This window comes from Leptonotus elevatus, chromosome 5, assembly GCF_054856555.1.
Source record: "Leptonotus elevatus isolate MCC_2025b chromosome 5, RoL_Lele_1.0, whole genome shotgun sequence".
Lineage (NCBI taxonomy): Eukaryota > Metazoa > Chordata > Actinopteri > Syngnathiformes > Syngnathidae > Leptonotus > Leptonotus elevatus.
The window spans coordinates 22,183,783-22,206,092 of NC_141243.1; the positions used below are offsets into that span (position 1 = coordinate 22,183,783).

A 22,310-nucleotide genomic window follows, 5' to 3' on the forward strand; every position below is an offset into this window, starting at 1 on the left:
ACATTGGGCTGCCCTTCCAGGTTAATTCTGGGACACAAACGTAACAGTGCAGCCGGGAAGGATGGGAGGGAGCTCTCAGCTAATCAACGGGCCTTCCTCATTTGCAACACAGAGAGCCTCACCTCCTGTGTTCGCACTGGTTAGTCACAAGCTTCCTTTTTGCTCCACTTCCTTTACAGACAGGCTGAGACGAGTCAGTGGCCAGCTTTTACTAACTTCCGAACACTTTACGCTTTGCCCTGTTACCGTCAACATCCACAATAGAGGGGAAACATGGAAAAAGATGTAATCTGGAGTTCTGAGAAGTAATTTTATCTAAATCCTGTATATATAAACAAGCTACAGAATCAAAATTTAACATAATGTCATGCTGACATTAGCTTTCAGCACAAAGCAACACCATGGCAAATAACATTTTGACATTGCTGCAAGTGTAGTTTTTTTTCAAGGTGTGCTTTTTGCAAAGACTCTTTTCTGTGTCATGCTTACATTTGACAGTTTGTAAGACAGAGACCAAGATTGATTTGTTTAAGGAGAGTACAAAAAAGGCTAAAGGAAAGTCAGCTAAGTAAAAAAAAAATAATAATAATTAAAAAAATGGTAGCGGGTATTAGGAGTAGCTGTTTGCACCAGCGGACTATATTTGGAAAAGTAGCAATCTGTGTGAACATATTGTATTTGAGAAAGACACAGACACACAGAAAGGTCTAAACTAAGATTAGAACCGAGGACATCTGATTTTGATGTATCTGATTGATTATTAACATTTGCTTTATTTTTGCTATGTATCTACAGTGCTGATGTAGTATGTAAACTAGACTTTGGCTTTACTATAATGCAGCAAAATAAGGTAAACTAATTATGAGAAACACCTCTGATTATAATACGGTGCAGTATTAAGACCTCTCTGATATTGCCAATCAAACTTGATCATTACGATTGTTGTAAAGTCAGATCATTATACTGTACCTTACTTTCATTTTAGCCAGTGAATGTATAATATATAGACCACCCATATGCATGTCATTTATTTTACCAGAGGTGGGTAGTAACGAGTTACATTTACTTGAGTAACTTTTTGAAAATGTTTTTTTTACTTCTAAGAGTAGTTTTCCCACACACTATTTTTTACTTGAGTAGATGTGTGAAGAAGAAACGCTATTCTTACCCCGCTATATTGGGCTACACTAGAGTCGTTACTCCTATTTCATACATTAGATTTGCTTATTTTTATGGCCATAAAGCACACTTAAAAGTCTTGAATTTTCTCAAAAATCCACAGCGCTCAGACTTTGTTAAGCGCTCCACTGACTGTGTGGGAGCATTTCCCCGGACACATTGCTTATGTACAGGAAATGCGGCCCTGGTTGAGGACTGGCAGGCATGATGAGAAACCGAAAGAGTCAACTGAAAGATGACGTTTTCTTGCTTTCGCTTTAAGAAACTGCCACCTATGGTGATTATACTGGGAGGCAGCGCCGAGCAAGTTACGCCACAATTTGTGAATGGATTGTGCATGCTTGGGCTAACGTGTCTGCTTGGACTGTTGTTTGAGCTAAAAAAGTTTTATATTATTTTATTTTATGATTTGAAGATGCAAGAATTTACACATACTGTTAAGTTTTTGTCTGTCTGATTACATTGTTTAAAAAAAAGAAGAAAAATCAGACTTTATAGTTGCGGTACTCATTACTTGAGTATTCTTTTCAGCAAATACTTTTTTACTTGTACTTGATTGATTTTTTCATGACTACTTTTTACTTTCATTTGAGTAATATTATTTTGAAGTAACTCTACTTGAGTACAATTTTTGGCTACTCTAACCACCTCTGTCTTTTACATATATACTGTAAAGGAACGTTTTAATGGAGTGTGCAGGAAAACTACATATATCATGTACATATTTGGCATATTGTTCATTTTGATCTTGGACGATAAACTGACCTCTCCCTTCTTTACTGTCATTGACTGTCTGCGAGGGGTGATTTCTTCATTAATGCTGGAGAGAAAGTTCTGTGAGATGCGCAGGGCATCCTGTAGCAGTGGATAGTCAGGGTGGCTGGAGGGAGTGTGCTTCAGTAAGTCCTAAAACAAAACAAAGAACATTTTTGTCCCAAATTTCATGCCCACATCCAAGTAAGATGAGGCTTTGCATTCCCACTCCACAGGTTGACTTACATGCAGAACGAGTGTGCTGCGTGTCACCCGGTCGACAGGCTTGTAGAGGAGAGCTGTAGAGAAGGAGTCAGCTTAAAAGCGGTCATGACTCAAGCGCCAATACTGAATTATGTCATTTCACTCAATACTCACTTTCCAAGGATTTCTTAGCTGACTGGTCTTTGTTGTCCTTTGTGCCTTTGGCCTTGAGGTTCTGTCAAGAAGACATAATCACACAATCAACTAAGAGCAGGTGCTCCAAAGCATTGTGCAATTAAAACAATCAGCAGCACTACAAAGAGCTTTGTGGCTTTTTACACTGTGAGGACCACTAAAAAGTGCTCTGTCATCACCTATCCCGGGCAGCTGTACCACATCAAACAGTCAACTGCTGCAGTTCCTGCTGTGTGTAGTGTTATTACATACCTCAGATATCTGTGCAAACTGTGTGTTTGCCTGGCAGCATTTGTCTGCTGTCGCCACAGCAACCTTATAGTTATCCACAAAAGCCCGGTATACTCCGAGCTGGCTGGCCTGAAGGACATGAGGACAGTCCAAATTAGATTCCTTCTATTGCCTGGCAAAAACAAAGTGACTACCTGGTGTTAACTAAGTAAAAACTGCAGGTAAAAAGTTAAACCTTCCATACTAATAATTACTGCAGGGATTGATGTAGTCAGCAGCTTCTAATTTAAAGTGTCATCTTTCAGGAAGATATGCTCAAAATAATTTTTTTAGATAATGATTATCAGAGGTAGATAATTATTTGACTATGTTTAATGCAAAAGGGTATCAATATCTGTGGATCCAAAAAAAAACAAAAAAAACATGGTACCGTTATGATAAGAGAAAAAGGATAGATATCGGCGCAATGGACTGACGAATGCAATCTTGTGATTGGTCGAGTCCCAGCTGACCCTGTTCCAGAGTGATGGGCAGTCTATGACACAAACGTCCATACAAAAAAAAAAAAAAATAAAATAAAAAATTGTAGCATGTCAAGTCAAAAGAAACCACCAATGGTGTACTTAATAGCATGTCTAACAGTTGGAACAAGGGAAATGGCATCAGTTAATGACAGAAACATTGTCAAAGCCTTTAAAGGACAACATCTTGACTTGTAGAAATTAGCTTGAAGAGAATGAGAGAAATTTCTGATGAAAGAAGAAACAACTAAATTGTTTTAATTTTACACTTTGTACATACACCCATTCCATTTTCTAGACCGCTTTTCCTTACTCGGTCGGGTCTGGATGAGCTGGAAAGTCAGTAGACTGCGGGCGAGATGAAGGGTACACTTTGGTCTGGTCTCTAACCAATCGCAGGTCATGTGTAGAAAAATAACCACTCACACTTAATTACATCCCTAAGGACAAGCTAGAGTTCTCAATGCCATTTTTTTCAAATATGCGAGGAAGCCGGAGTACCCACAGAAAAACAGACGTAAGCACAAGGAGAAGATGTAAACTGCACACATGGAAGGCCACAGATCGGATTCATAACCCACAACCTCAGAACTACGGCGGCCCACCGTACCCGCCATACTTTGAAAATATTGACAAAGTATGTCCTTGCATTTAACCAATCCCAGTAGCACAAGCAAATAGCATAAACTGCAGCGGATGGCAACTTGGCTGACTTCCTCAAGGGCACCACAGTCGTGGGAGTGAACCAGGATAAGCACGGTGGCGGCAGGGCTGGACATAAGGGAAAGCACTCATTCCCTGCCTGGCCATTTGTTTCAACCCAAAATGTCTATAAATTTCATTGTTCAAATATGTTGTTGTTTTTTTGCCTAGTCATACTGTTAACCACCACCTTATATTAAACCGAATATGAAAGAGTATTTACTTTATCCCACTGAAATAATCAGCTTAAAAATGTATCTATCTTAATATGGGGGATATTGCATTCTTTCTTTGTAACCTATAAAGTGTGTGAATTGACTTCTGTTCAAACAGTGTCATAAAACTAAACTTGTCTTTCCTCTCTGGTAATTAACCGTGTCACAACATGCTAAGATTTAGCTTAACAGAAGAGAAAGCAAAGCAAGTGAGGGAGACTCGGTAATTCGTCACGTATCTATATATAAACCATGCATGAATGTGTTTCTCATCATGCGCCAAAGCCAAACCCAAGCTATTTTCCAGCAACCTCCTATAGAACCCTTTGTTTTCCTTTACTGCGTGTCATACGGTGAGACGACGCTTTTATGGGGCTAAGAGATGACTCCAGGCGGTCTACTCACGTGCATTTCAAAACATACACGGCCTCATTCCATGGAAGGTCTCAGTTTTGTTGAGCCAACAAGGAATGTCATTAAAGAAATCTCATTGCCATGGTTTCATTCAGAGGAAGCGCTAAGCAAACTTTTCTGTCATATTAACCCATTTTAGTCTTGACATACTCGGTTGTTGGTTCACAGCTGTATGTTACATCATAGAAAGTAGAAAAACTGGTTTTAGCTAATGTGCCAGAACATGTTTTTATTTGACTGTTTTCCTGATTCTCTTTTAAACGTGAGTTAACAATAGAGTAATTCAGGGCATTAAGAGAAGTTAGCACATTTTAAAATGACATCATACCAGTCTCTGGAAGAGGTCTCCCACACACTGCTGGTAACTCCAGTCTTGAACACGAGGAAGCAGAGCATCGTAGAAGTCTTTATGGATCTCATGGAGCTCCGGCACTTTAAAGAAAATGGTCTCGATCTGCTGGATGGTCAGCATTGGTTGAGATGTTGTGGCTGCTGCCCTTAGAGGCTTCATGGGCTTTAATAGAACAACAACCATGAGAATGAATGAACATAGTTTCAGATTCAAATCACTTGTCATTCAGAAACTGTGCAATATGTGTTACAAAAAGGATATGCTAAAAAGAGGCTAAACAAATATTGTACACGCATAAAACTGGCCATTATCTTAGACATACTGTAAGTGACGAGCATACAGTATGGGGAAAATGTGTGTGTGTGTTGAACGTACAATCAAAAGTGCTTCTAAGTGGCTGAGGTAGGTCTCCTCACTGGCCAGGATTCCGGACAGAACCCACTTCCTCATCTCCACCTCTTTTTCCTGATCCAGCTCAACCTGACACCAACATGGACATGACCAAGAGAAAACATTGGAATACAGCAGTCTCCTGTTGACGGATGTGTCAAGTCTTATTAACTGACCGCACACATGGGGCTACAAATATTGTTGTAAGATTAAGGACAAAGCATATTTTATTACACTCTGTAGGAGTTTTACATTCCACAGGGGCTCAGTCAGACATTTGCGCTATCTTCAAGAAGATAAATGTGTTTCTACACCAGGGCTTATTATTTCAACAGGTCAAGTACATCAGTCATCTCTCGGTGCAGGCTATCATGGTGGAGCTACAATCTCAGCCATAGTTCCTACAGCAATATTGAAGACCACCAAGAGCACATCAGAAGATAATAATACCACAAATACGAGATGAAGACAGAAGGGGACCGGGGTCTCTTAACATGTGTTTGCTGTTTTGCACAATGCCCCGTTTTACACTGAGATGCATTCTCATCTAGCTCGGGATTGCATGTTGAAGACTGTATCTTCTCAAGTTCACCTTACTAAGAACAATTATCTACTATCTCCCTGTCTGCAACTGATAAGTCACATATAAAACCAATTACAAATCACTTTAAAGGTTTCAAGATGGCCATGGGCCCCAGCCAGTGCACAGTCGGTTCCAAGCCCCGATGGGTGGGTTGCATCAGGGAGTAAAAATCTCACCTAGTGTAAAAATTGTGCCAAACAAATCATGCGAGTGGCCTGCAGTGGCGACCCCTGAGAGGACGAACCGAAACTCGCAAGTACTGTATCCTCATCAATAAATTTTCTATAATGCTTGTCCTGTGAGGAGTCTAGGTTTGAACGAGAGTGGCGACCAGTCCAGGGGTGCAACCAGTCATCTTACCGACAGTGTAGACTCCAAGGAACCAGATGATTGCGTGTCTCCACTGCATCGACTTTTGGAGCGAAGCTGTGGCGATGAGGAAGGCGAGCCGGTGAGGGACAGAGCATCAGGACAAGATTGCTCTTCCGAGTGTTCCAGGTCATAATTAAATGATGGAGGGGCCTCATTATCTGTCAGAAACAAAAGACACATGTAAGCCATGTAGTAATAACAGTAACAACCATGACTTGTTTTAAATCATACCGGTAAAGATATTAAGAAAATTGCCTTGGTATGTCTGCCCTTCAGTAGAAATGCAAATAAATATTATATAAATGTTCATTTTAATGTAAATGTTTATATTATAAAGCCGTTTAAGCAGACACAAATCTGTAATGCAACACTGGTCAATATGAATGTTTTATGTCTAAGCTGATTTTACAGCTTCACCAACAAAATATCCAGAGAAAAACACAGTAACTATCCAAAATAGCCAAACTATATCTCATTGTAATGCAAATTATTACACTGTACTCCAAAAGCAGCATTCAGTCCTTTGGCTGGGTAATATCACCTTCACAACCCCGTGTCCTGCAAAAATCTACCCAAACCATGTGCCAGGCACTGAAAGCTTGTGCCAGGTGAGTGGATAAACAGAAAATACACAATGGTCTTGTTTGCCTTGGATTCCACTTCTTCATCAGATCAAGAGCCACCAAATCCAAAGTTTACAAAATTGCATACAGCTTATTGTTGCGATGGTCTCTTAAGTATACAAAGTCTGACTTTAAACAGGTTGACAGTAATCACATGTGGGAACATTTCAAATATTGTATACAATGTTAATGTAACCTAGGATTTGAAGATCAACAGGTATTGCAGCCTGTAATCACTGCCACCCAACCTCTAGTCACCGTCACTTATCTGAATGATCAACATTATTTAGTGGCTCTCAAGGCGCTAAGAAAAACAAAATCAAAGCTTGCATCCAGCAAAGTGGTGACAGGCTTGTAAAGAGAAGCTAGTAAAAAGCTTGAAAACAGGAAAGAGAGGATTCCGGAACTCGAGGGAGGACAAAGCTGAGTCACCTAGGAGAGGCCGGGGAAACCGGCCCCATTTAACACTGTGACATCTCCAGAGACTCCAACAAACAGCAGGAACCCAATAGAGAGGGAGAGACATGTATTGACTGTGTGAGGAAGAGATGAGTACCGGCCAAGCCGCTAGCTTTAGAACACGGGGGAAGTCCAGTGTGAAAGGCCACTCTGTGTTCCAGCGAGATTATACATCAGCTCTGCCAATGGATGAATAACACATCCTCTCAGCAGCCTCAGAGGCAAAAACTATCTCCTCCTATCTCTTATACATACCACATTAAGCACGAGGGGATATTCAATCATCCCCAAACAGAGTACATTGAGGTTGATTTGAAAAACTTCACAATCATTTGCATGTGAGAAAAGGGGAACATCAAATAAAGATATTTTTATTTGCAGTCATGATAACAAGATCCGCTGCTGTACTGAGGAAGTGTCCAGGCAGCTCTGTCCGGGAAATTCAGCAATTCATCTTCAACATCAGAGCGGAAACAGGCCTTCTGCTCAAGGTCATCTTTTCATAAACACGTTCCACTCCCACCTACAGAATAGCATGTATTGTAAAGGTATAATATACAATATTTACAGCTAACTCTGATTTTTCAAAAATGAACTATGTCAAGCCAATCCCTCGAAAGATTATTTAAGAAGTGTCTCAATAATTTCATCCACAAGGTAGTCCAAAACACAACATCAAATTTAACTAATAACTGTCAGAAACTACACACAGCAGTTCAGTTTTGTTTTCCATAATTCATTTCTCATTGCCATATTTTTTTCTATAAGTCACTTATATTTTCTCCTTTGTGAACTTTTCCAAAGGAGAGAATGCTCTTTCATTGCTTAACATAGATACTTACTCATCCCTGAGGAATTTTGCTTACAATCTTTAAAAATTTCTTGACTACCATTACATATCTCAATTTTGATTGATGTGTAGATAACACAGCGAAGAAAACACAGTTTTCACTCCCCTGCTATAAAAACAAATGCTTTTGCTGTTTTTGTGCTGGTCTTGAAGGTTTCCAAAAAGACCAGCACAAAAACACAGCAAAACCAACATATGCTCTGAGCACCTATGTTGGTCTGGACTGTTGTTTTTTAAAGCAGAGTCTGCAGTGACAAATCACAAAACATCCTGTAGCTGGATAGGTAGGTCCATGTCCTCCCCGTCCGTCTCTTCCCACAGCAGCTCATAATGGTTTCAACCATGCAATAAAGCTGTAATAAATACTCTGTAATGACCTTACATAAGCGCTGAGCCCACCAGCTGTGGATCACAGCAAAGCTGTATTTGCTTCGGGCTTTGCCTGAACTCTGTAATTTTGTGTTTTTCAAGAATTTCATCGGTCGGCAATTTGTTTGAAATTATTCCAGGCCTTTTTTTGTTAAATACACAGACTGCTGTTTTTCCTTCACTTCCACCTTGAGTAGGCTACGAATAAGACACCAAGGCTAAACCAGTGACTCAAGTTTCTGCTCCCCCTTCTGGAAATTGATCAGTCATGATAAAACAGGGATATTAGCTCTATCTAGTGAAAAGGAGAAATGAAAGGTGGAATTTTGGGTTATGCTATTGATGACAACGCAAAAACAGTCAAATCCCTAATCCTAATCCACAGAGATAAACTATGGTAGCGGCCAGCGACAGATGTACAACTGAGACTGTTACAAAATCAGAGATTCAGTCTCACACAGATAATCATTGAGTCTTATTTTGCCATGCCGACAACATCCTACAACATTTCACATATGATGCAGACATCATACTACACATTGTTGAGTTAAAACTAAAAATATCACAATCACCTATTCTGGATGAAAGCCAATCTGGATAAAATAGTACTCAACCAGTATGAAACTCGGCAATGAGGTTTATTGATTCATTTCAGCAGCGAGAATATTGGCATCCCTAAACCCGTTTGCCGGCTGGCAAAAAGACCAGGCCACTGCACTGACAATTAATTGATTGGTGTGTTGATACCTCAGGCAGGGACATCTGTTTCTCTTGCATGCATTCAAAAATAAACAGAACTAGACAACATGGCAACGAACTCAGCTAAGAAAGTACATCCATTACATTTGGCACAGAATTAAAATAAATTTTAAAGAATTGAAAAGATTTGAAAGATTGTTATGATCTAGAGAGAAAGGTTAAACCTCTGGAAAAAAAACATGTGTGGGTGTGAGATGTTAAAAGCTCAACAGCACATTAAGGTCTAAGCTAATGGATGCGCCACTGAACTCTGTGATCACTCGAAAATCTGTAGAGGCCTCAAGAGCAAATACACAAGTGGGGAAGTGAAGGCACGGAACACGGTAACCTTTGTACTGTAGCTTTACCCACTCCATGCCATGACGCATCCAAGTGAAGGAAAAGACGTGTTAAAAGGATCCATTTATGGTTCTATGAATTGTTATCAAGCTATGAAGAGGAAAATTGATTCAAATTGAGCAATCCATTGTTTAAAATCAGCCTTAACTGTGGGTGAGATTATTTCAGGTCATGTTTTAAATCATCCCACAGAAAACGGCCAATTTAAATCCCACTACACAAGACTTCATCATAAGGTCAATGATTACTCAAAAGTATACACTCAAATGTCAATCAAACATTTAGTACACCTGCACAATCTAATGGGGTTAATTCAAGATCTGTATTAAAAAAAAAAATCTGCATAGATTAAAGCAACACTAAGGAACTTTCAGTTTATGTTGATTATGGTGGCGCCATACGGACAAAAGCAGTAATGTTTTACCTGAAGGAAGACCACATTTCCTATGAAGTGCATTGCGTCGTTTTTGAGCTCACGCCAGCGGGTGAAATCTGGGCCAATGTTGATTCTTTACTGTCCCTTTATCTGGGTAGCTTCCCCTTTTCTTCTTTTGTCTCCTCAGACAAAACTCTTCAATTGTTTTGCAGCTTCTGCCAGGAAAGCGGTAATCGTGCATCACCATTCAAGTTGACTTCCGTCTTTGTAACGAATAATGGGGAAAGGGGGAAGTGACGTATGCCATAAAGCAGTCAGCACATTTGTAGTTTTTTTTTTGTGGCAGTGTTCCTACCATCTTCCTCAAAGTTTCTTAGTACCAGTAAAAATGATACAGACCCCTTCAGGCCATGGCAAAGGTACCATTCAACTAGTTTTAAGTCCATGTTTCATCAGAAGAGTTATGAAAATATTTTATGACGTTTGAAAAGTTCCCAAGTGCTTTAAAAGGCTTGGCAATTCATGGACCCTCAACAAAATCACAATTTTTAAGAAGGTTGGTTTCCGTGATAATGATCCAAGAAATAACTTTCTGACAGTTGTACTCTAACTCTCTACAAAGTTACCAATATGTTTATTATTGAATAGAACTGCACAGCTATTTTGCTTGAATGACTAAACACTATGAAAGAGGGAAAAATGCTAGAAACCCTCATTAGCATTAAACAGTAATGTTGTTTGAATAAATATTGACCAGATATGGGCATTATAATTAATTGAATGTTTAAAAGGGCAGCATGGTGCCCCAGTCATTAGCACAACTGCCTCACAGTTCTGAGGTTGGGATCTCAGCTCCATCCTTCTTCCTGTGTGTTCTCCTTGTGCTTGACTGAGTGCATAGCGTGCATGTTAACTTGGTTGAAAACTCGAATTGGACCATATGTATTAGAAGTACTGTAGCCAAGTGGAAATACTGTAGTTGTTTTAGGCTCCAGCTCACTCACGATCCAAATGAGGAGACAGTATAGAAAACAAATTGATGGATTGTAAAAAATTCTGAAGATTTTGTAGAATTTATTGTAGATTATTACTCATGCCTTGAAGCAATTGAGGTAAGACTGCATTACTGCACTAGTACTACTTGACTATTTTGTGACCTGAAGAACATGATGTTGGCTAGGCAACTCCTCTAAGCTCATTAATATGCTTTATACGACAGTGGTATCAAAGTTTAGAACATTCATAGTCTTCCCATCTCTTGGTTGACACTGTATAGAGTAAGACCAATGAAAAATGAATAGTTTTCACATCCAGGCTAGCCAAGGTAGCATACATGGTTCCAATAATTCAATAAACCTATATGACTTATGGTGATAAGTGTAAGGTAATGTCAAATCATTGTCAACAATAAATAAAGATACTCAAAACAGTGGAAACACTGAGCGGCTGCAGCGGTTTATTGTGAACGGCTTTCACAATGCAAAAAAGGTAATCAAGATACCACCGACTACGTGAGACAACGACCAGCATAATCCAATTTGTGAATACACCTGTTATGTCACTTGAATCACTTTGTGAGACACGACAATGCTTTTCCACACTCTGAAAAGACATTCAAGTTCAACTCTTTTACAAACTGCGCAATGCATGCCAAGAGTAGTAAAATGGAATCTGACATAAACTAATTGGAGTGTGCCTGTAACGTCATGTAGCTGGATCTGTTAATGCAATAGTCCCCTATGTGTTGTGGCAAACTGTTAAAACAATAGCCGAAACATCAATCTGAGACCTTAAAGCCACATGGCTTGTGGAAGCAGCGAGGGCCACCCGCACATGCCTCTCATCTGCTGTATAGACTTGCCTAAAATTAGTGCCAGTCAGTCAGTGAACAGTATCGGTTAGAACTAGGCCGCCCAGCCCAGTGCACCTACTAATCAGTATATAGAAATAGCTCAGCGTGGTGAGACCACTGCCTGTAATGTGCTTCATAAGAGAAATAATCAAAGCCCGGTAGTTCCAATCTGCAAAAACAGTGAAGCAAAATTGAAGATATAAGTGTTTTTAGCAGCATAACATACTTCCAGGTGGTGTTGGTGACAAAATCACTAAATAATGAAAAAATAATGGACATGGTAAGATCAGGGGATGTTGTTAAAATTGTCAACTGTGGGCTTGGTATATTCTTTATGAGACTCTTTTTGATTGAGGGCTATATAAATAAACTTGACTATTCTCCATCTGACTAAATGCTCACTTTTTGATAGTTTCCCACTATTGACCATTTGCACCGACGTCACGTGATCACGTGACTGCCCTATGACGGACGGCGGAAGGAAATGATTGTTGAATGGAAGTGAACGTGACCCGGAGCGACTTTTTTTACAAATTAAAAGTTATTATTGCCCATAGAGCCATGGAATCTCGTACTTCAACCGAAGGTCGCCTGTCAGTCGAAGTTGCACATTTAGTCGGGACTCATAGAGCGCGATATTTACTTAAGTTGGAGATCGCTAGTTTGAAAACAGCCTTACCTTCTGTCGTCTGCTGTTTTTACCAAGTTAATCAAATCGCCGACTTTGCCGGAATTCACAGCGTACGACCTATATCATTATGTAGTCACTTCTCCTTACACCGGGGCTGATTCAAAAGCTTGTCGCTGGCTGAGTCTCTGGGACGAGATGCTACGCTCACACCGGGGGACAATATACCTCGTAATGCAAAGGTAAAACTTGTTTATCACGCTAACTAACTTATTTTTACATAGTCCGTTCTATATTAAAACGCTGTGATGATGTTATGTTACTATGTTTACTAGCATGGAACAAATGACTATCGTAGTGACAAGTTATGCAGTAATAATATGACTCCGGCTCCAGAGTTAAAAACTCCAAGCGCAAAGACGAAATCACCCATTATAAAACAGTTAAATGCACTTAATAGTTTTGAAGAAGGTGCATTTTAAAACTAAGCTGTGTGTTCGTGCAGTTGGAGTGGACGCTAACTATCTGGCTCGTTAATGTGATTTGAAACATGCAATTCGACACCTCTGTTACAATCTTTGTTAGAGTGTACGTTTACTAGTAAAATGTATGAACATTTATCTACTAATTACAACATTGATCTACTAACCTCGCAAAAAATGATTGCTGCAAATCCGTGAATACTTTGTGGGCTATCAGTCCTTTCTGTTGATTGCTGCTATCAATCGACGTATTTTGTCTTCATTAGTAGGTATGCGATAAAAAGCAACATTTGGTTTACTCCTTTGTCTGTCTGTACAATCGACCGCAAAGCAAGATATGACCATTTTATAAGATAATCAATTAGATAAAGGACTTTACGCTGTATGAGATTCAATGGTTACAATATAGGCAAGTGGCTCTTTTGCTGTCCAGTGTCCCGAGGGGGCGTTCCCATGAGGGCTGTGACGTCCCGTGCAAAAGGTCAATAGCTCAGTTTGTTAGTTGTGAACAAACTAAGCGTTTCCCTTTGCTTGTTTCTCAGGCATCTGTTTCCCCATTGCCTCACACCGAACAGCCTCATATTTGCCTAAAACAAACTGTGTTGACTAGTAATGCAACAAGCTCCACAGGTCAGGCTGTCATGAGAGAGGTGAACTCATAGCACACTTAACATTTCATTATCCGCCCCCCCCCCCCCCCCCCGCCCTGGAAGCAGCTGAGACATTCCATTAGCACTTGCCTGCCAGCTCGCAGCACAGAGGGCCCTTTGAGTGTGACCAAGGAGGGGCGCTGAGATGGCAGGACGAGAGACGCTGAGGCTGAGCACGAGGGAGGACCACTGAGCCAGGGGACACAGGTCCACATGCTCATAAACATGCCAAAGATTTTTTCCAATTATCTACGGCAAAGTGTTTGAGTAAACAAGCTAACTGGGTGAGCTAGCGAGCCACCTGGCGTAGTTTTTTTTCTACAAAGTTTTTTTTCTTCTGTTCCCAGATAAGGCAGCACAAGGAGCCCATTCAAAGACTTTCCTGTGAGAGCAGCTGGCAATGCCAGACCTGCTGTCATGATTGCCTGCCAGCTTTTGACTACTGTGCACTGTACTCTGCACAGAGGAACAGGTGTATCGTACTTACCCACAGAGGCAGGGCTGCCTTACCATGCCTGCGAACAACACTTCCTCCGGTGGGCCAGCGTTTACTCGAGGAAAAGGGTGAGGCTGCATTCTTCAGCTTCCATGACCACTACACTTAAGATGTGTGTGTCCTGGTACAATGATAGGTCTGTCTGGATTACTTTAAGGGACCTCAAATATGAATGATTCTGCATTTGACTGGAAATGAGGACTTGGTCTAAAACCAGCTGATGCGGCAAGTAGTGACACTCTCTAGACCAGGGTTGGGCGACTTAATTGCTGAAGGGGGGCACATATGACCACACACTTCCTAACCAGATGTGTGACAAAAACACGATTTTAAATATGGACAAAATATGTGTTCTTAATATATTTTATTTTTTTATAATTTTTTGAGTGTGTGTGTAAAAGATCCACTATCCTAACCCAACAACAAAGGGTTTGATTAAGTGCAAGAACTCATTTCAGATTTTTTTTTTCTCCCCACAAAAACAATTCAACATTTAAAAATAGTTATACATTTGAGCAACTATGTTGATCCTACATAGTATTTCACATTTGCAAAACAAAAATTATTAGGCCTACTCACATAGTATAGGGCAGTATAAGATCCAATTTAAATGCAACTAAGACATGTCCACCTAGTGGTAAATGGTGATATTACAACTTAAAACTACAGTCAACCCCTGCATATTTAAAGTTCGGCACTCGCAGATTCACCCTCTTAAAATAATTGCCTAAGCCATTTTTTTTGGGTGCAAAAATAATTATTTTTGCCTAAATTATCTTCTCATGAGGCAAATGGTTCATTTTTTTGTGTTTCCTGAAAAATCAGAAAAATTACTTAGACAATTATTTTAAGAAGGTGTTGATATTCAGAATTTTTCTTTCTTTCATATTTTGGATTTTTCCGGGTTTGCCATGATTTTTTTCAGTTTTTCATGGAGAATGGAATGGTTACAGTATTGGTGTATTCTGAAGAATTTTTGGGGTTTGTAAAACATAAATAAATATATATATATATATATATATATATATAAACAATTAAAGAAAATGTTTTTCTTGTAACCACATTATTTGGGGGACAGTAACTCATCTCTATGGACTTGAGCTTCGGAACGAGAGTGTTCCAAAAGTATAAACTGCAATTAGTTGTTGCTGTTAACACTAATCAACTAATAAAGTTTGAATCCGTTGTGTGCTTCCGCACAATCAAGCACAAAAAAAAACATGCTCAATCCTGGAACCCCGGAATTGCATTTGAATACTGAGATGTGACGCTACTAAGCTGACTATAGGACTAAAATGCTTTGTAGAAAGCACTTAATAGAAAACCCCAGTTACCATGCAAACGTCCCTTAGCTCACTGTACAAATCTGAATTTAAAATGAATATAATCAGAGCAGCTGGTCCTATTAAAAATGTAACTCTTCAAACACATAAGACATTACATATTTTCTAATGTTTTGAAACATTTGTAATTTTTGCAACCCCCTTTTTAAATAAGAGTAACAACTTAAACAGCTTAAATCAATGACTCACAGGACCTTGTAATCAGCTGAGTGACTTGGCTCAAGTAAGTCTCCAGGGTATGAGCGAAGCACAGAATACAGACAAGGGAATCCCCAAAGCTGATCATCCCACATCATTTGGAAACAACCCGTTGTAAATTCCTACACTGACAGTAGTTTCTTTGATGCACAGAGGCCAAATGCCTTCTTTTGGTCTGCTACTCTGCTATAATAGATGCACAAGTCCATGATATTGTATGCTGTTTGATGGGCACCAACTAATTATCTCCTCTGTAATTTTAGGTATACAAACACATGGAACTGGAACTGGCACACATCATTTAGTTTTACAGTACAAGTTCATGTGCATCCTCCTGACCTTTGTTGAGACTTCCACCAAGGTTGAACCGTTGACAGTTTTGTTGTGTTGTTGTCGGTCTGAATTACAGGGAACCCCCGCTCTTCATGGGGATAGAGACTGAGCTCTGCTGGGAGGAGGGAGTAACTGACAACCCCCACTAAAAGGTTTTATATAGCTAGATGCCAGAAGATGGCGGCAAAGCACTATCATTGTCTAAATGAAACTCCTCAACTCGCATAAACATAGTTCAATGGTACCAAAATGTTGGCGCAAAGTGATACTTTTGTCGAAAGAAGCACCTCAACACAAGTAATACAATACTGTTATTGCTTTGACATGAGCACAAAAACAGCAAATAGGTGACTTTTTCAGCAAATAACAGAGCATAGGTTCCAAGGAAAATATGTAAATAGGAAGAACTGCAAATATAACAGCATTTTCATAGAGCTAAAACGTTATGGTTTCTTGCTTATATGCTAACCATCTGCAAAGTCTCATGGAAATCGATTGGAATCCCATTAATTTAAAAACAATCCGCAAACAATACCTCTTGCATTTGTACATTTGCACTTGGCAGTGGTAGCTGTTGTCATTGCCGCAAGCTGTCACTATTTCACTTCAACCCTAAAAACGTCCACACACCCAGACGCTTCTTCAAGCCGCTATACATAAACCTTTTGCCACTGGCATTTAAGAGTCATGATGATGATCAATTATGGCAAAATAGACCCACCCGAGAGCTGGCCTCCCTAAAGGACCCATAGCCAATCAGAAACTCTTGTCTATATCGTAGCTTGACAATTGCCCCACATAGCCAGAAACCAGGAGACAACAACCCCAAAATCATCAATCACCAAAATAGCACCAAAACTCTTCCCAAAAAACAAATGCAATGAATTTGCCTGCTATTTTAGTGGAATAGATAGATAGATAGATAGATAGATAGATAGATAGATAGATAGATAGATAGATAGATAGATAGATAGATAGATAGATAGATAGATAGATAGATAGATAGATAGATAGATAGATAGATAGATAGATAGATAGATACATAAATAAATTCATAAATAAATACATAAATAAATACAATCCATCAGGTCAAACATCAGCACAAACCAGCAAAATCACAAAATGATGCAACACCTTAAACCTCCTCTTCTTACTAAGAATGTTGAGAAAGTGCTTTTTTATTCAGCTCAGCAATTACTGGAATGGAAATTGACTGGTGATTTTCAATCAGGTGTTCGACCTCATCACAATACACAAACAGCTCTTATTAACATACTAAATTATATAAAATTGAACACTGTTGCAGGGAATGTGTTGGGGCTCATCTTACTGGATCTCTGTGCAGCATTTGATACAGTTGATCATACTTTACTGTTAAACAGGCTGGAAAATTGGGTAAGATTAAATGGTATGGTCCTAAAATGGTGCAGGTTCTACTTGGATGAAAGCAGTTATTTTATAATGATTGGAAGATTTGAATTTTATCGAATGGCCATGACACGTGGGGTCCCTCAAGAGTCAGTCCTTGAACCCCTTTTGTTCAGTCTGTATATGTTACCCTTGGGTCAAATGCTTCAGAATGCTAGTGTCGGCTATCGTGGCTATGCAGATGACACGTCAATGTCCTCCAAATGACAGCGGTTCAACTAATTGTACGAACCAAAATTTCCTTCGGCTAAACCAAAACAAAACTGAGGTAATTTGTGTTTGGCAATAAAGAGTGCTGCTGTTAATAAACACTTGGAGTCACCATCTTTATAAAGCAAAGACTACATCTGAAATGTTAGGCTGCTGATAGACTTGGGCCTCACTTTCAGCAGTCATATCAAGTAAATCATTAAAACAGCCTTTTACCAAATGAAGAATACAACCAGACTGAAGGGTTACATGCTCCAAGCAGACCAGAAAACGTGTATCAAATGCTTTTATCTCCAGTAGACTTGATTATTGGAAAGGTGTTCTGACTGAACTCCCTAAAAAGAGCATCAAACAGTTGTTACAGCTACTGTAGTCCTTAAGGCTTTGTCTATAAATCACTGAATGGTTTGGGTCCTGAATACACTAAGAAAATGATAATTGACTATAAACCCAATATGGCTCTGGGATCTGCATACTTGGGTCAAATAGTGGAGCCCCGGTTTTGTTATATTGGACGCAAATGGAATAAGTTGCCAACTAAAAGTCAGTCCTAAGTATAAATACAGGTTAAAAAAACTGCTTTATTTCCCATACCTTTTATTAAGGTCTTTTAAGCATTTAAAAATATATATTTTTTACTACACGGTCTTTTTGTTTACGTCTTAATTTTGTGAAAATGTGTTCTTTTAATAACTTTAATAAGCTATTTTTTTCTCTTTGCTTTGCAAATGTCTTCAGCTGTTTTGTTTGTAAATGTTTTTAAGTGGTGTGCTTTTGGTTGTGTGAAGCACATTAAGTTCAGTTGCCTTATATATGAAATGTGCTCCTGCTATATAAATAAAATTGCCTAATAAGAAGCATAGCATGGTGCAGAAAAACCACATGTACGCACAAAAAATCCTTGACAGCCTCAAGCTGACATCAGACATTGAGTGCATTTTATTAGGCTTTACTTAATACTTTCACCATGCTCAACTAAGCAGGGTAACAAAGCTTCTTTACAACAATGAGATCAAGGTAGCCTTTTTTTGCAGGGTGAAATACATTTTAGCCACACTTATTTTGAATAAATTTAAGAACACTTAAAGCTTTGTGAACAAAGGCCAGTTTATTTGAAACGTGCCTCAACTAACTCCATGCCCAAATCCTTAATCCAGCAACGTGTGCACAAATATTATTACAACATCCGAAAGGGAATCCAGACATGTGGTAATTCATTATACAAGACACATTAAACAGCTGTGCCTTTATGTCAGCACTTAGTTGCCTCTAGAGACAAGGGCACCCACTGAGCCAGTATCATGAACATTTTCAACAGTCCGTGTCAAACAAGAACTTCTCTGCCCATGGGAAAGCACTCAGTGATACTGTAGCTCTCATGGGAATTGTTTTCGGACAAATAAAACACTCAAATGTCCACAGGAACTTTCAACCACATCTCCCCAAGATTAGAGAAAACACTCAAGGCAGCAGAACACTTTTAGAAAAGGCAAGAAGGTGGGCCCTTTTATAAAATGCCAATCAAAAATAACACAAATGATGTCTCAGTGATGTAATCAGGGCTGCCCAGACTTGCAGGCTACAAATTTAGAAAAGAAACGAACTGAGTGCACGGCTGTAAAAGACTGTTTTCCAGGTGGGGTGGCACATAAGCCCCATGGCGCCTTAAAAACATTGTAAAACGTAATGCATTTAAAATATCCATTACAGTATTAATGCATTTTCTCAAGGGGCCATGTGAGAAACTGGAAAAGTTGTAGAGGGCACCTCTATCATACAAAAATCAATTGTGTTCAATATAAATTGACAGTATGTTTATAAAGCAGTTAATTGTATTGTTTTGAAAAACTCTTAATTGCGTAGAACTTTATTAAGTGCATATACAGTAATTTGTTACAATTACAACACAGGAATATCTAAGTAAAAAAAAAGAGAAGCTTTTTAAAGTTTTGTTTAAATGTTTCCATTTAGAGAATAAGGGTTATTGTAACAAAATATTACAAGCATGTTGAACTTAAATTATACATACCATTCTGTATGTATAAAAAAAAAACTAACCATAATTTCACAATACATGCTTCGTGTGTGCATCAGTTTTTCTATATTTTTAAAATATCCTGACATTTAGAGCACCAACTGCTAACTCATAATCAGCGTTAATAGATGGAAGTCTCAAATCATGGCAAATGTCTCTCTTTCCCCACCAGGAAATAATGTTGCTAATGCTATCATGAGGACACAAGTCATTGCTTTCATACACACTCTGCTTACTCATGCAAAAAGATATCAATTTAATATATTGCAAATCATTTTGAAGTATTAATTCAAATGATTTTGCCATCATGAAATTCACATTTTTCTCTGCCCAAAGTCACGTTTACAGCACTGACTGACAAATGAGAATGAAGATGGATACAGAACCAGATTGAATGGATTGTACATTGCAGTCATCCCAGAAGCGTGCTACCTTACACTTTATACCGATTATAGCACGCACAATCTGCCTGTTTGTCACATGCTTTGTGTCGAAGAGCTTTGGACCGAATCACTTTATATAACAACACATTCTGTGTATCTGCCTAATCCAACCTGCATTGGATGATTTTTAAGGGACAGAGGAAAACAATTTCCCTTTATCCCAATCCCTCTTGCAGAATGTTCGGCTTTGATTTTACTGACTATATGATTGGGGAATTACAAAACCACAACAATAAAAGTCCTTAACTAACTCCTGACTCCTGTCCATGACATCCCCAAGTTGGCCAAACCACTCTGCTTATCCCACTTAACATTGTTATATTGTTACCATGTCAATACTTGGTCACAATGACAGATTCTACTATTGTGTGCACGCATAACAACAGGAAGCACTGATGGCCAGCGTTTCGATTGGAAGCCGCGTGACACGTTTTAAGCCATTCAATCCTCTTTTTTGAGTGAGTAGTCAAGGCTTTTCTCTACCCACCTCCTATGACAAAAGACACTCCCTAAATTTATCACGCTAGACAAACCCCTTTAGGTTAATTACTCGGCACCAAGGACAACAACACTGATGTGTGCTGACACAATAACACTCAAGAGTGAACAAGCCGAAGTGACTGGGAAGCCCGGGGGCAGGAGCTGCCTCCGTCGTAGCCTTACTGTGAGAGCATTCTGGCACTCAGTGGGCCATGAGCAGAAGGGGCCGAAAATGAGGTGAGGTCAGGTTAAAAAATGAAAATGAAAATGAAAAAAACTCCTAATTCGCCATCACTGATTAATGTAGCATGTCAATCCATGCACCTTTTTTTGCAAGCTGTAACAAAGTAAAAATCATTTTCCAGTGTTGCGTTGTGTTAAGCAAAAGCTGATTAAAGCTGCAAAGAATTAACATTCATTACCAGGCTTTGGGGAGAATGTGTCTTAATGCTCATTATTGTGTGAAGAATATGCAATTCATTAAACCTAGCCTAGCTTTTGTAGGTCACATCAGTCATCTCATTATATTTCCCTCCACCGCAGGTTAACAGCATCATGTGTTAAAAATAAACGGCATAATAATCCTGACCAGAAAACATTTAGGTCTGGAGTTAGGGTGGTGGGCTGTCATTAAAGAGATTGCAGATGCATTTTAGACAACAATGTACTGCAACTTATTCTAGCGCAAGGCCTTTTGGTGAAAACAGACTACTCTTTGGTACCAGTAGCTCTGTTCTCCTCTTACATGGTCCCAGGTTAAGGGTTAGTGGATGCACATTTTATCCTGGATACTTTGAGCATAAATGACTTTGTCATCATTTGGTTAATTTAACAACACCGATTTATTGGTGTCAACTAGAATGTGATGTGTAATGTTGCTTCTGTCAGCTCCCTTTTGAACAATTTGTGCAAGTTCAAAAACAAAATAAAGAAAAACAAAAAATGACTATTTGCCTTTGCCATTATTATTATTATTTCTTTGGGCTCGGTAAGTAATGGATTTCACTGAATAATTTAAGTTTATAGCTTTTTTGCAGCTTTTGTAGTCCTATTTTAGCAACTTTCCGGACCCCTTTGGTGACTATTGTTCGAAAAAGCGTCTAACGGGTTTACTAAGTTCCTGCTAATTAAAAGACAACATAACTTTTACATTGATTTGTGTATGACAACAAAGAAGCCAAGAGGAAGGCAGTCACGGTCAACCATCCTAAACATTGCCAAATTATGGTGCCCATTCATATCTTGCAAAACCAGTGGTTTATCAGCATGTTGGGAAAAAAAATCATCTGTCTGAATTGGCTTACACTAGCTCTCGTAATTCTAGTCTGCAAAATATTTGAATCTGCACTGGCCTCAAAAAACCTTCATTCAAAAAAGACATTAAAGGATCTTAACGATCTTAACGCATGACTTCAAATGAGGCAAGAAAAACTCCGCCCCTCCCCTCCCAACGAAAAAAACTGTGGAGTGTGCAGGGTCCGCACACTCTACTATAAAGGGAAGATAAAAGCTGATAGGTGCAGTCAGAGTAAAACAGTCAGGGCTCTTTGTACTCATCTGGACATTGGTGGAGCATTCATGACGTAGAAAAATCTTTCATGTTACCGGTACCTTTTTAAGCGGCACAATGTAAGTAATAAACCAGTGCAACACATAAAGGGAAAAATAAAACAACAAGCAACATGAAAAAATGCACATTTGATTTATGTCTAAAATTTTAATTTATTATACAGTATTTCATGCTAAATGTTTTATTACTTTCATGTCTAGAGAAATCACATGGGCTATTGTGTAAATGTGTAGTGTAATGGTGATGTATTAAGTGGTCCATATTGAACAAACACCC

At 39.1% G+C, this 22,310-nt stretch overlaps 1 protein-coding gene across 2 annotated transcripts in view; it reads right to left on the reverse strand.

Annotated features, from left to right (window-relative positions):
* LOC147174226 (breakpoint cluster region protein) overlaps positions 1-22,310 on the reverse strand; it is a 38,405-nt gene that overhangs the window by 13,805 nt on the left and 2,290 nt on the right. Inside the window, exons 3-10 of one of the 2 annotated variants that reach the window (XM_086075885.1) lie at positions 6,100-6,269; positions 5,142-5,246; positions 4,743-4,928; positions 2,993-3,097; positions 2,584-2,691; positions 2,311-2,371; positions 2,179-2,231; positions 1,945-2,085 (exon numbers count right to left, since the gene is read on the reverse strand). In XM_086075885.1, the coding sequence (XP_085932011.1) occupies positions 1,945-2,085; positions 2,179-2,231; positions 2,311-2,371; positions 2,584-2,691; positions 2,993-3,097; positions 4,743-4,928; positions 5,142-5,246; positions 6,100-6,269 (929 nt within the window). The remainder of the gene's footprint in view (positions 1-1,944; positions 2,086-2,178; positions 2,232-2,310; positions 2,372-2,583; positions 2,692-2,992; positions 3,098-4,742; positions 4,929-5,141; positions 5,247-6,099; positions 6,270-22,310) is intronic. The other variant, XM_086075886.1, reaches the window with a different exon arrangement.